Genomic DNA, 15,391 nt, shown 5'->3' on the forward strand with positions numbered 1-15,391 from the left:
TGTCAGTGTTGTAAGTGTGATTCTTATAAATGATGTTTGTGACAAACTGTATGGTTTTAAACAGAATATGATGTATTGATGAATATAGCTATAGCCTTTAAATCACCGCAGTATTAGCTGTAAATTTGTGCACAAGAACGCTACTGATTACTGTGTGGAATTAGATAAATGGCAAGTTTAACAGATGATTTGAAACGGAGCATATGATACGTAACAGAGCATGTTGACATGCTAACAAAACATACACAGGCAACATTTACACTCAGTCTTTGTGAGCTAAACTAGCTAGGTAGTGCATCGCTACAGTGACGGCACCTATGCGCCCCGTCACATTGTGGAACTTTTTTTGAACCTTAAATCATACACCATATGTTAGTTTAGACTTAATAATCAGATGATAAAGACAACCCTGTTTGCCTGTTCTGTATTGTTCCATCTTAATAGTCTGTGCTAAGGAGTACAAAGATCAGCTGGAGTCTTCTGACTGTTTGACCTCAATGAGAAGAAGCTAACACTACGGTATAAAACAAATAATCATTCTTGTCGTTTCAGTTTTTAGTTCTGTTTAGTTTATTTATATAATATATAAACAAGAGGATACATTTTCATGTAAAGATCATAACAACCAAGTAAACACCTTGTAAAATCATGTCACTTATCAAAAAGAAATCAAGATGAGAAACATTTACATTTAATGACAAAACTGAATATACAACACACTAATAGATATGTCCAAAAATAAAAATGTATATTCATGCAGAAAAAATGAATTATTAAAAATCAATTAGTCTTTCTTCAAAATCTAACTGGACTTTAAACAATTTAAAATAAGTAAGTTAAATGTACTTTGGAAAACATGTGCTATAATAGTTTGGAGGAGAAAAACATTATCATATTCTGTCCAGTTTGGCTTCCTTTTTTGTTTTTGGATTGTCTTTGTCTATTTTGGAGAAGCTAGCTAACACTAATAATGCTGACAAGTAGCGTAAAAGGATGATAATGTGAGGGAAGGGAAACCTTGATAACTCAAGTGAATTTGTTCTGTGTTATGACCAAGTTATGACAGTAACTAGCCTACTGTGAAAGCTTTAGGCTAAACACAGGCAAAAAGCAGAGGTTCGGACCTGCCCCCACTGCTAAAAAGAATCCTATAGGAAACACTGACTAGGGTTTAAAAAGGCTAATGTAGAAGTTGAAGTATCAACTCAAGCTTTTTACTCAAGTTAAAGTGTCAAATTACTGGTTTCAAAACTACTTAAAGTAAAAGTAATGTAAGGGGAAAAAAATGCCATAAGGACAAAAGCTTAACCCGCCCGACAGGGGCCTATAGTGCACTACCCCACCTCCACAATTTTTTTTTTTTCTAAAGGCCATAATATGAGTAACGAGGCTATTTTTAAAATGTAAGCAGTAGAAAGTACAGATAATTGCATGAAAATGTAAGGAGTAGAAGTAAAAAGTCTGCTGTAAAATAATTACTCCAGTTAAGTATAGATACCCAAAATGTCTACTTAAGTAAGGTAACAAAGTATACTGCGTTACTTGACACCTCTGGCAAAAAGACAACCTAAGAGGCTTCATGCAACAATCCTAAATGAAGCCCTGGTAGTTTATGCAACAGGTCACTGATATTTAAGGGAGCTCTCAAAGAATCACTGCAGCAATGAGGAGTCTACTGGGAGAGCTAATCCCCCCAAGAGCACATTAAAAAAATTACATTCAAATGTACAATACCAGTGAAAAGTTTGGACACGTTTTCTCATTCACTTGAATGGGAAACTACAATAGACTAACTACGTCACGTTTTGCATCACGTGTGTAACTGGAAGTACTGCACCAGTTTCACAATAACTTTACATCTGAAGAGTTTAAAGAGTCTATTCGTCCATTGTTTATTTCTAAAGAAACACGACAATGTATAAAAGGCTCCGTTACCTTGTATCTCACGTTATGGCCCCGTAGCAGCCGTTTTTGTTAAAAATAGGCTAATGATTGTGTCATGACCACGCAACTTTCTGTTGCACAGTAGAGAAATTACTGTATATTCCGGAGAAGCTCGCAGGCAATCGGGGGGACGTGGAGGCATACAGTCAAGGCAGAAGCCCATAGACAGTACATGAAAGCATCGGAACAAAATATTTCAGCAACGTTTTGATGGATTCGAAATACTTTGGAATGATTGAGATTTCTCTTGGCACAGCCACCAGAAGACTTAACAACTTTCAGACAGGTTGCTCACGTCACATCCATTTTGTCGAGCTCAGTTGGAGGCTGCGCAGTAACGCTCAGCCATCACCAGAAAAGTGCTTCTAATAGACTTCACTGGTCTCCGTCGAAGTCTATGACGTTGATTTGTCCATTTCTTTTACTGTCTATATATAGTTAAGAGGATGGAAAAGGCCCCTGTGGGTCGGTTCGGGGGACTTGTTGGAGATGAGAGGTATTACCACAGTGCAGATTGATATTGGCACTGTGTGTGCAATAACTAGTTGGGAATAAAAAAAAACTAAGAACTGTCTTTCCCGCTAACCTTGTGATAGATGAGAAACACCTTTTTGTGTGACCTTCCAAAATAATGAAATTGCTCATGCAATCCAGCACGACTGTTGCCCCTCTGGGCTCAAAACTTTCTCTTTCAACTCATTCATTTCTTTTTCGTGTTTTTTCTGCAGTTCATCCAGGTCTCCATCTTCGGTCATGACTTTCTTTTTCAACTCCTCCATTTCTTGTTTTTGATTCTTCAGCAGTTCATCCATTCGTTCTCTCTCATTTCTTTTATTTTCTTCCAGAAGTTTCAGTTTGAATTCATCCAGTTTTTGTTCATGTTGTTTCTCTAATTTAGCCAATTCTTCCTTCTGATTTTGTTTCTGTTGGCTCAACAATTCCAGTCTCAACTCATTAATTTTCTGCTGATGTTGGAAATACAGTTCTTTCTTTCTGTTGTGATGATCTTCTTTGTTTTGGGTTGAAAGTTCCTTGTCCAAGTCTTTCATTTCTTGCCTGTGTCTTTTATTTTCTTTATCAATTAGTTCCTTCTCTTTTCTTTTGTTTTGCGCTGAAAGATCTTTTCTAATGTTACTAACCTCTTTTTGGTGTGTTTTCTGCATTGTCCTTATTTTTTTCCTGTTTTCTTTCTTTTGGGTCAGAAGAATCAGTACCAAGTTAGTCATTTCTTGCTTATGTTTGTTCTGTACATCATCCATAACTTGCTTTAGACTTTTTTCTTTGTGGGCTGAGAGAACATTCAAGCGGTTATATTCCTCCTGCTTCTCCTGCATGGCTTCCTCTTGCTGTCGCTTCAGCTCCATCACTTCCGCCAGGTTCTTTTCTATCAGAGCTGCAAAGTCCCTTTCCTTGCGCTCTCTGAATTCATTGAACTCTTCAGCTTTCTTTCTGGCCTCCTCATCATACTTCTTCTTCATGCCTTCCAGTTCTGTTTTATGGTTCTCCTCTAACTCTTTCAGCTTCTTCTCCTCTTGTTCCTGTCTGATTCGATCCTCATCGCTTCTTTTCTTTTCATAATTTTCCCTTTCATGATCATAGTTTTCTTGGAGTTTTTTCAGTTTTGTTTGCTCCTCATGTTGTCTCTGTTTATCTTCTTCTTCTCGTTTGTCCCACCATTCTTTTCTTTCCTTCTCCCACTTCTCTTTTTCTTTTCTCATCTCTTCTCTGCTCTCCTCCAGCTTTCTATCAATAGTTTCCTTAGATTCTGACTCTGATCTTATTTTTTGCTCCAAAGCATCAACTTTTTGTTCCCACTCCTGTCGTTGAGTTTCTTCCTGTTGTTTTTTCTTCCTGTCTTCTTCTTCTCTTATTTCCTCATCTTTCCTTCTCTGCTCACGTTCTTTGTTGATGTTCTCCTCCTTTTCATGAAGTTGTTTTTCTCTCAGTTTTCTCTCCTGTTCAATTTCTGCTCTCTGTTCTTCCATTCTTTTTTTCATTGCTTCCATTTCTTCTTGATATTTTCTTCCCAGTTCCTCCCTCTCTCTCTGCATCTCTTCTTCCTTCTCCTTCAGGATCTTCTCCACTTCTTTCTGTATAGCTGCTTCGGCCTCTTGCAGCATCTTATTGGTGAAGCAACTGCCTCCATTTTCCTTCACCATGGTGTCAACCTTGGTTATCAGCTCACTGACTTGTGTGTGGTTGTCTTTAGCATAGTTATTAAACACATGGTATCTTCGTCCACATTTGTCAATCATATTCTTGAATGAATCATCACATTTCTTTTCTATGTACTCGTTAATGTGCTGCTCCTCATGTTCCAGTGAATCTCCTCTTGTGAAAAGAATGATGGTGAACTTTTCAGAATTTTCCCCAAAGATTTTCTTGATGAGTTTTAATGTCTCCTTTTCCTCTGATGTAAGTCTGCCAATTTCTAACACCAACAGGAAGACATGAGGTCCTGGAGCCAGAAGACTGATGCATTTCACCATCTCCTCATTAACCTCTTCATGGGACAAAGTTGTGTCGAACAGACCAGGAGTGTCGACCACAGCGACAGGACGACCGTTCACTACGGTCTCTGCTTTCTGACAACATTTGGTGACTGATTGTTTGGCTTGATTCATCTTTAAACTCCTTTCTTCCTAGAATGGTGTTTCCCGAAGAGCTCTTTCCACTGCCGGTCTTCCCTATCAGCACAATCCTGAGACACTCTGGCCTCTGCTTCTCATCATCACCTGGGAAATAACACATTTCACAAATAAAATAAAAATTAACATAAATCATTTCAGATTGAGTTTTGTGACATTGAACCACACAGGAGATGGCAATGTGCCGCAATTGCTTTTTGGACATTAAAAGTATCATAAAGATTAAACATTAAGGCCATTCCTATACAGTTCTCCAACCATGTATTTTATATGTATATGTAGCTACATACTTCTGAGACATTATACCTCGCCGTAACAAAAACAAACTAGAACTACTGTAAAAATAAACCTTTATGAAAAACTTGAAACTAAACTAAAACTAAAGTAAAAAATACATAATAAAATAAAAACTTAATAAAAATTCTAAACTATTATAACCTTGGTACTTACAGCTGCTCATGCTTTTTGTTCTCAGGTTGATCAGTTCAGCCTGTAGTGTGCTGATCTTTTCTATTTGGCCAAATGCAAATGTTTTTGTTGTGTAACAGCATGGTTGGTCTTTGTAAGGTCTTAGTCTCATTTTTTCTATTTTGTCCAACAGCTGTGGGATCTGCTGCTGGTCCTTGATGTTGAGAACAACATATCTTCCTCCACAGCTCTGACAGAGCTCCTGGATGCTATTGTCTTTGTTTAGAAAATTAACAAAAGCTGGAGCTGTAGGATCTGACTCCACAGTGAACAGAATCAGGATGAAGTCATTGACTCGAGAGCTGAAAGTGTTCTGGATGGTCTGTAACTCTTTCTTGTCTTCATCAGTGAGGGGACCCACAGGTAGGACCAGGATGAAGGCATGGACGCCCTCAGGATCATAGAGGGAGATACACCTGAATGATTCCTCCATCACTGACTCCTGACCTTCTCCATACAAGGCAGGCAGCTCCACCAGGGACACCCGACGTCCACACACCTCTCCCTGATGTTTAACACACTCTGATGGGTTGGAGACTGAATGAAGCTCTGTCTGTCCTAAAATGGCCTTGGCTGCTGAAGTCTTCCCTGCTCCTCTCCTCCCACACAGAACCAGGTTTAAAGCTGGTCTGATGTGTCCAGATGTTGGTCTGATGGTATCTTCAGTGAAGGTGAGGAAGGTACCTTTGTTTTCATGCACAATCTTCTCAATCTTCTCCATTAACATTGTACAGTTGTTTTCATCCATGTTGTACTTTCTTCCTCCACAGTCTTTAATGAGCTTATTTACACTTTCTACATTCCCCTCATGTGTCATAATGACCATTGAGTGTTGAAAGGCATCTTGACCAAACAAACTCAGGATGAACTTCAGTGTTTGTCTGTTCTCCTCAGTGAACTCAGAAGGTTTCACCAACAGCAGCAGGACATTTGGTCCAGGAGGACAAAGAGTCACACACCTCATCATCGCTTCTCTGACTGCTTCCACAGTCAGACTGAAGATGTTTGGAGTTTTCACAATTGTTAGAGGATTTCCTCTCCACTGTCCACTGGTGACCTCACCTTGCTTCTTCTTGTCTCTTTCAGTGATTAATTTGCATAGTGTTTTCTTTTTGTCCTCACTTCCAAACATCACAATCCTCAGTTCACATGCTATGAAATATCAAAGATATAACTTTAGTTAAAGTATTGTATTGACACATTCTTACTTATCAATTCATCACATTCCCAACATATATGTCAAGAGGGATGCAGACACTAATGAGTGATTGCTTTATATTGTGTACAAAAATCAATGTGTCCTACATATTTGAATTAACCAAAATTCTTTATCTCTTTAATTAACATTAAAAATATTCAGTGACTGATTCACCAAAACAAATTAATACATTTTCTTATAAAGCAAAAACGTTCTACCTATGTCTGACTGATACCACAGATGTCAACACATATTTCTTACATGTTTTATTATGTATTGCTCCTGTATGTATTTGGGTAATAACGTGGTATTTACTTACACTGATGGGACTGGGTATAATCACCGGGAATGCTCACCTCTGTAAAAGACAGAGTCATGTCAAGTACAATAGTATAATTCTACAGTCATTTGTGGTAATTATAAAGGTATCATTAACTTAATTTATGTCTTGCACTTACCAGCAACGTTTTTAGGATCCAAGTTACTGACTGCTTCTGATTTTTTCAGGCTTTCCTGATCAGAACCTGGTGCTGCATCTTCAAATACATCACACCTCACATGCTCTCCATCGTTCTCTTTTACAATTTCACCCAAACGTGTTAACAGCTCTGCATGTTCAAGATTCTTCTGCTTCAAGTATCTGTCTCTACACATCGTGATCATGTCTTTTAATGACTGGTCTAGTTCATCTTTGTCCATGGAAGCTGAACTGTCCTGCCTGGGGGTTGATATCAGAACCAATGTATTAACAAATGATTGATTACTGAACTTTTCAAGGATTGATTGTAGCCTCCTTTTGTGTTTCTCAGTGAAGTCTTCAGGCTGTAGAACCAGCAGGAACACATGAGGTCCAGGATCAGAGAGTTTCACACAGTTTTCTACATGTTTGTTTTCAGAGATGTTGGGATGCAGCAGATCTGGAGTGTTGATCAGAACGATCATTTTCTCCTTTAGCTGTCCTCTTTCTCTCAGACAGCAGTCTGGTTCTTCCTCAGTGTTGAACACAGTCCCTCCCAGTATGAAGTTCCCCACTGAACTCCTCTCAGACCAGCTGTTCCCCAGCAGAACAACCCTCAGCTCTGACACTGCAAAAAAATTTTTTAGCCAGTTAAACAGTCACTTAAACGTACAATATGTAACTTTCTGCCGCTAGGGGTCTCTCAACCAAAACAATGGACGGTAAAACTGGACTTTTGATGACGTTGGGAAGTTGCGTGGAATTATGGGAGTTTTTAGTGTTAAACACCTTCGCCGCCAGTTAGAATGCATCAGTTCACGGACGAGTTTACCCATTCAAGTTTATTCACGTTACATTTATTCATGTTATTGTAATAAAATAGCTGCAGTTTCCCCAACATAATTACATTTTCCTTGATTAGATTTTTATTTGTAGCTGACCAGTTAGCTAGCTAGTGAGCCAGCAAGCTAACAATAGCCAGCAGCTAAAACACAAAATATTTCACATATCAATGTCACCTTTTGGAAGGTTTCAACACCGGGGCGGACAGGGTTTGTTGTAACGCTAGCAAGCTACTAAACGAGGCTGAGAGACGGGTGTGGGTGGGGATTGCCGGGGGAATCTCCGCAACAGCGAACCAGGACATTCGATGCCTGTTGTGCAGCAGCAGAACATCTCTCAGCTGCCCGGAATTATCTTCCCTTCACTTTTCAGTAATCTTAACTTTTCGTTTTGGTTTGTAACACGAGGAGAGCCTGCCAGAGCTTCTTGTATTTGGTCTGAAAGTCCGAACCATCCAAAAAATGCTTTCACATTATAAACGAACCGGACCACCTCTTTTTATCGGACCAAAATTTGGTCTTTTAATCCGGACCGTGGTCCGGGGGAGGTTTCACACCTGTAATTTTGGTTCGGATCAAACTAAAAAGTCCAAAGTCCAGACCAAATAAGGTATGTGTGAAAACGCCCTTAAACACAAAAGCATGGCAAGGTAACAAACTTCCACATCTTGTTAAGAAATTTTGGGGGGCAGGAGCTCAAGTGATTAAAAAGGGCACTTTTATTTTTTATGAAGGTCCCATGGCATGACAATTTCACTTTATGAGGTTTTCATTAATATGCGTTCCCCCAACCTGCCTATGGTCCCCCAGAGGCTAGAAATGGTGATAGGTGTAAACCGAGCCCTGGGTATCCTGCTCTGCCTTTGAGAAAATGAAAGCTCAGATGGGCCGATCTGGAATCTTCTCCTTATGAGGTCATAAGGAGCAAGGTTACCTCCCCTTTCTCTGCTTTGCCCGCCCAGAGAATTTAGCCCACCCATGAGAGAGAGACATCATGGCTTTCAAACCAGCAAAGTGGGAGTTAGTCAAGGCCACACCCTCCACATTGCCGCCCCCTCTCTCCTCCTCAATAGCGTCAGACACAGAAATGGCACATACTAAGGAAAGCTCATTGTGGGACTGGCTCTAGTGGCTGTAATTCTGAACCAAGGCTGAATTTCGGGAAAGAGACTTCAGATACAGTATTAGGGGACCACTAAGGTCTATATAAAAGCATTCAAAGAGCACCATGTCATGGGACCTTTAAACAAAAGGTTAATATATATTAAAGGTGCTCTAAGTGATGTGACGCGTTTTTTAGGCTACAACATTTTTTGTCACATACAGCAAACATCTCCTCTCTATCCGCTAGCTGCCTGTCCCCTGAACACACTGTAAAAAAATGCGGTCTCTGTAGACAGGTCAGGGTCCACAAACGGCAACAAAAACAAACTGCGCCAACCTGCCCCACGAACCATAACAAACAGTGTTCCAGCCAATAACCGACAAGAAGGAGCTGGTTGAGTTATGAATACGCATTGTGGAAGTAGCCTACATGCTAACGCTGCTGCAGTGATGGCTCAACCAGCTCCTCCTTTAACACAACTCTGTCTACCTTACCAATTAATTTGAATCGGAACTCAAAAAAGTCTCTCCCGACCGGATATTTTTATTTTTTATTTAATAACATTTAAGACATTTGATTGACAGGAAAGCTGTGCGCAAACAGGAATATATGTATTGCTTTAATTAAAAAGAAAACTTCACAGAAAAAGAGGGTACCCCCCCCCTCCACATACACACACACACACATACACAGTGTTGCCATTATTAAAAGCTGATGTGGTGATATCAACATGAAATATAATTGACAAAAAGGCTAAACTAAATTGTAGTTAAAATAAATCTCCCCAGCACCAGTAGTAAAACTATTAATACCACAGTACAAGTCCTGCATTCAATAATGTTTACTTTAAGTAAAAAGAGAGACATATCAGCACAAAGTTCTTACATTTACTTAAACTCTGTCCAAGATGGAGGCTTTTAACTCTAATTTGATGCTGGATAGTTTGATGAATAATAATCATATTGTGTGATGTTTTGTGAGTAAATTCTGAATCTGCAACATAACAAGTAACATTTCTCTGTCAGGTAAATGTAGTACAATTTTACCTATGAAGTAGAAGTACACATAAGTCAGTAGTATACAGGGTTGGGTTGCTTTGGGGTCCGACTGTAAGGGCATTTGTCCTATAGGATTACATTGCAGCCTGTTTCAAGGCTGCCGTTTACAGCGTTCTCGTGCAATACTGGACCAATTCTAAAGAATCTTGTTCCATTTAGTCACTTAGACACAAATCCATGGGAAAATAAGGCTAAAAAATACCTAAATTAGCAAGTAGCAGGGAATGCTTCTTGGTCTTTTTGCTTTGGATTTTGCCTGTCAGACACTACTATGGTCTGAAAAACTTTATTTAAACCTCCTCTGCAAGCTGTTGGCATTTCCGTCTTTAAAGCTTTAGTGCGTAACTTTTTGATATTCATGAACAGCCGTTGCATTCAAGCCTTTGCCAAATAAGTTGCTACAAAGCTAATTAAGACTATCAGCTCCACACAACTCTCTCTGTATTTCTCAGTATGGCTGTTTTCAGAAGATTGTGTCGTCCGGTGACTTTCCTGCGCAGACAATCGAGTGGAGATGACCTCTTCTGAAGAGTTCATCATGTTTTTTTAATCCTCCTGTCCTCCTTAGCTGCTAGCAACTGCATAGAGGAGGTCTAATATCTCATGTGGATGCGCTGACAATTGTCATTGTCATTACTTATAATTCCTCATGGGGGAGACAGAAACTACACATTTTAGCTTTAATCACTAGGACAGCATGCAAGGGGAGAGAGGGGGTAAAGACATGCAGGATTCAAACCCTGGGCCTCTGCGTCGGGGGCCCATAATAGAAGCCTGGGAAAACCCTGATGAACTTCCAGTCAAATTTGAGATTTGCGCTGCAAGTCAGTCTGGCCAAGAGCCCATTCAAGCACATTTCCAATTTCTCCAAATCGAGGCACCAATCACAACCGCTGAGGCTTTACACGATGACGATAGTGCAGCAACGGCAAGCAGCTTTTTGTTTACATTCAACATGACAGCCACCGAAAGCGTAGCAACCCATTGATGCCACTGTCGCTGCTACGTCACCCAGATCGTTGGTCTGATTGGTTGAAGTACTATCCAATTGCGCCCAGAGGCATTTGAGCGGTGTCCGTTGGTGACGCCCCTTTAGAAATGGGCTGTGAATGAAGCTTGCCCAGACCCACTCTCAGTTACAACTGAGGAGGGTCTGGTGTCAACCAGGCTACCATAATATAGCATTTTCAAATAAATTTGTATTTATACACCCTTGAAAGGATCTCTCACGAAACACTGCAAAGTCAAATGTAATTAAACACAAGAAAAAAATCAGACTCACTGTCCGGTGGCAGAAACTGAAAGCTCCTGTTGCGCCTAAGGGGCTGAGGTTCATCGGTAACTGTAAGGATACAGAAATATACACATTCATTCATTCATTCATTCATTCATTCATTATCTCTGTTACATGTGATCCCTAAGGGACAATGCTTGGGAATGATTCAAATGTGCAATTACTATGGGGTTTTATATGATACACTGTGATTTACCACTTCCTTTTTCCTCAGAATAGATTCACGTTTATTACACTGATATTACATGATTGGTCTGATTTTCAGCCAGTAGCCTGCTGGCTTAGCCTTTAGACCAGTGGTTCCCAACCTGGGGTCCGGGCACCCCTCAGGGGGGTGGCAAAGATCACAGGGGGTGCGCAAGTCTTTATCTGGTTTGAGGTTGAAGTAAAAAAAAACTATTTGCACATGTTAAACAATATGATAATACACTAGAATATATAATGTATACAAAAGTCAGTAAAAACTATATATTTTTGTTCGCGCTTAAAATTGTAGGCAGGCTACTTAGTAGGTCAAACCTCCGGGACCTCTTAACCTGGGACCCTTGCTGTCATCAGGTCAGCTGCTAGCTGCTATCATCCTCGTCTTTCCTGCCGCCATGGCATCACTATTTTATGAATGAAACATGGCAGAGAAATGTAAAAGTGCTGATAACTGCTCTGTATCAAAAAAGAAAGAAAGGCTCTATCTCGAGAGTTACCTCCACTTCGGTTTCGGGGAGGTTGGGAACCACTGCTTTAGACTGAAAACAGCTAGCCTGGTTCTGTCCAACGGTAATAAAACAGTGAGCTCTTCTAAAACACACTAATTAACATAATACAGTATATACATTGTTGATTACATTCTACAAAAATTGAAGCTTAGAAAAAAACATCACATTGTGACTGTACCAGTGGTAATTTGATTAATTTGATTTGATTGTTCGAATTGATTTGAACAATTAGACCAACTGATACAGATTTGTTCCTGATGTAACTCTAACGTCTGAGATTTAGAGGCAGAAACTTGAAGCTCATTTTTTACTTCATAAAGTAAAACCAATTGAGTATTTCTAACTTTATCCTTGATAGGCCTACATAAGATGTTGTAGAAGAATTCTCAATCAGTTTGACTCACAGTTAGGACGGTCAAACTCAGGGCTGCTGCTGCGCTTCTGGCCATTTAAATCATCATCATCATCTATAAAAATACAGAAAAACATTTGTAGATCAACCAACATATATATTTCAAATATAAATCATTTTAGACTGATAGGTAATATCATGTTCATTCACATGACAGAAACAGTGGTGGTCTTTACTTGAGGTCTGCTTACTGTACCGTCCTGAACTTGACAGGTCTGGACAAAATATCAGATGAGCTTCAATCAGGAGGACTCACAGACCTGAGACCAGCTCTTTGTAATATGGGGACAGTGAGAGAAGACAGTCTGGTATCCAGACTATAAGTGTAACTTGACCTACCAGGTGTTGCACTCGCCATGATGTCACTGTGCTGGAAACATCAGAGACTAATTCATCTGGAAAGAAGAATAAATACAATTGAGGTTCTCTTGCACACTTATTCACTCACACAGCCACAGACTCAGACAGCCATAGTTGAGTAATGAATAATAGTCAAGTTAATATCTATGTCATCAACTGTCCTGCGACATGTCAACATCACAATCATCATCAGACAAGAATAAATAATACAATACAATTTGTACAATAATACAAATACAAGAATAAATCATTAACATACAGTAAGAGTTCTGGGGCCTCATTACAAAAAACTGCTTGTCCTACATTTTAATTTAAATTCCAAAGATTCCTATCTTCCTCTTACAGAATGTGCGCTTCACCCCTCTTACAGTTTAGTGTCCCTTTCCTTATTATTTGCTTTGAGCTGTTGAACCTGAGGAGGCGGGCCAACTAATACTACAGAATCATGGGTGTTTTATGGATGGCTTTGTTTGCAGTGTATATAGATAATTTAGCTCATCTCTATGGGTTAATAGAGACGTATGATCCCACCTTACATCCTATAAGCTCCTGATGCATTTTAAGACTTAAGCAGTAGATAAGTGTGCTGAATCGTTTTCAAACTCTGTAACCAATAGTTGGAGACTTGAGGCATCGGGGGATTGGAGACCTCTGCAGCCTACAGCCAAATCTACAAGCAAACTGGCTTTAAACTGGACTGGACAGTGAACTCAGAGAGAGTCTTTTTGTTTAATGTTTTTTAACTTTTACCCTGTGTTTTAATTATGTTCCCTTGTTATTTAGTTCATAATAAATTAAGTTGTTTTAATTGTAATCTCTAACTGCATGTTATATTGGGTCAGCACAACTCCCCAGTACAAATTATTGGATTTTTAGCTGTAACATACATCTTTAGCTCGTAACATAACATGTTGGCAACCTCATAAAGCCCCATTCGTCTCATTACAAGCTTTAATTTAGAAATATGAACTCGTACTGAATGCTATAAAGTTAATTGTTCCTTTAAAAGTAGTTCTTAACTCTGAACGACATTATAACTTTAATGAGTTCTGCCTGACCCTATTCTTCTTAATGCAGTTTAACGTACATACTGAAATATGAAAGAGTAGCTTTGATGCATGTTGACGAATCCACATTTCCACATAAACATTTCCATAAAGTTTGTCTCAGAAATCCCAGTCTCAGAGTCTTGGACACCACTACAAGTAGATTGTTTTAGATTACATTAGCCCTGACTGAAACAAACTATAATCAATGATACTTAATTACTACTACAAATTATTATACAAGTATCATAATTATTTCTGCTTTTATCTCAGTCTGTGTGAAGGTGTAATATTCAGTTTAATGTGTGAGTGAACAGAAAGCATGCTTCCAGCTCAGTCACTGTGATAATTCAACTTGCTAGAACTTAACCAGAACTGAACAGATAACACAACTCATTTGTAGCCAAGCAGTGCCTAACAGTGCCTAACAGTACCTAACAGTACCTAGCAGTACCGAACAGTGCCTAATAGTGCCTAACAGTACCTAATAGTGCCTAACTAGGCCTAATAGTACCTATAACAGTGATTCTTGTCTTTTAGTGTTTTTTTTTTTAAATTGTTTACAATTGTTTTGTAACTGCTCTTTCATGTTTCTCTCAGTTCTTTAAATTCTTATACTGCACTGTACATTTTATTCTTGACTCTGAATGTTTTTAATTGTTTTCTGACTGCTCTTTCATGTTTTATGTAAAGCACTTTGAATTGACAGCAACAGTATTTTCTTTATTTTGATTTAGCTGAATAAGTTGCCGCACCACCAGTCCAAGCCTTCATATATAAAAGCAGGTAAAAAGGAGTAACTTTTCCCAGCAGTCTGTCGGACTGTGTGTGTGTGTGTGTGTGTGTGTGTGTGTGTGTGTGTGTGTGTGTGTGTGTGTGTGTGTGTGTGTGTGTGTGTGTGTGTGTGTGTGTGTGTGTGTGTGTAGCTGGGTGTGGATTAAAATGGAGGACTATAAAAACATGTAGCCTAAACAATAGGCTAGTTCATGTGAGAAAGAAATAAGCATTAGTTCCTGTAAAAAGAACATGTAAAAACACAAGGATAGCCTATAGGCTAGCTTTGTCAGACTCTTACAGAAGCACTAATGTGTAACGCAGCTTTAACACGAATGAGAAGCCACCTGAATTTACCGTTTCACATCAAAATACGGAAAACCTTCACTTTTATTGCGGACTGTTTGGTCTGTATTTTCACCTCAAACACCTTAATCTGTATCTTAAATAATCAATTCTCCTGATCGATCCGCGTTTACCGACATACCCAACTCATCTAGGCTACTTGCTTTATTTTATTCTCTAGAGCTATTCCAGTAATCTGGTTAAAGTTTGGTTTACTCACCAGCTGAAATGTCTGCCGCGCCATCATTGTAAACAAAAGCGAAAGTTAAAAGTGAGGTCGCCTCATTAGGGCGTGACTGCAATGTTCAGGTTTTTGTTTGAAACTACATTTTTAAAAATCCCTTACTTTTCATTTTAATTGTTAAACAATTGAATTCCTCTCATGTGCAGTTTAATTGAAGTGTTTTGTTAAAATGTAACATATTTAGTTTTATTCTATTAGTATTATTTCATTGCAAAGGTGTTCTTCCTCACATCCAAAATGATCACCATGATGAAAAAAAGCGGATTGTTATTTCGCGCAGATTTTTTCACTCTTTATCATAGCCTACATAAAACGTAAACTTTACATCAGTGAAGTATCTGCAGGTCAGTGTTTATTCAGCTCCCCTACTACCTAATACATATTATAGCTTACAAATTCATGTTTATGATTTGAACACAGGCAGACATTATTTAATTAAAGACAAAACACTGTAGTTAATGTTTGTTCCAACATAGAAGCAGG

General features: G+C 39.0%; 1 protein-coding gene across 1 annotated transcript; it reads right to left on the reverse strand.

Annotated features, from left to right (window-relative positions):
* Positions 1–2,259: 2,259 nt before the first annotated feature.
* LOC114556355 (uncharacterized) lies at positions 2,260–14,967 on the reverse strand. The gene is given in 9 exon segments (XM_028579264.1): positions 2,260–4,550; positions 4,552–4,679; positions 5,043–6,212; positions 6,578–6,616; positions 6,717–7,343; positions 11,003–11,062; positions 12,132–12,194; positions 12,479–12,534; positions 14,885–14,967. Coding segments are annotated over 8 exon segments (4,071 nt in total). The 5' UTR covers positions 12,498–12,534; positions 14,885–14,967; the 3' UTR covers positions 2,260–2,585.
* Between the last annotated feature and the right edge of the window lie 424 nt (positions 14,968–15,391).

This window comes from Perca flavescens, chromosome 5 (assembly GCF_004354835.1).
Source record: "Perca flavescens isolate YP-PL-M2 chromosome 5, PFLA_1.0, whole genome shotgun sequence".
In the NCBI taxonomy this organism is placed as follows: Eukaryota; Metazoa; Chordata; class Actinopteri; order Perciformes; family Percidae; genus Perca; species Perca flavescens.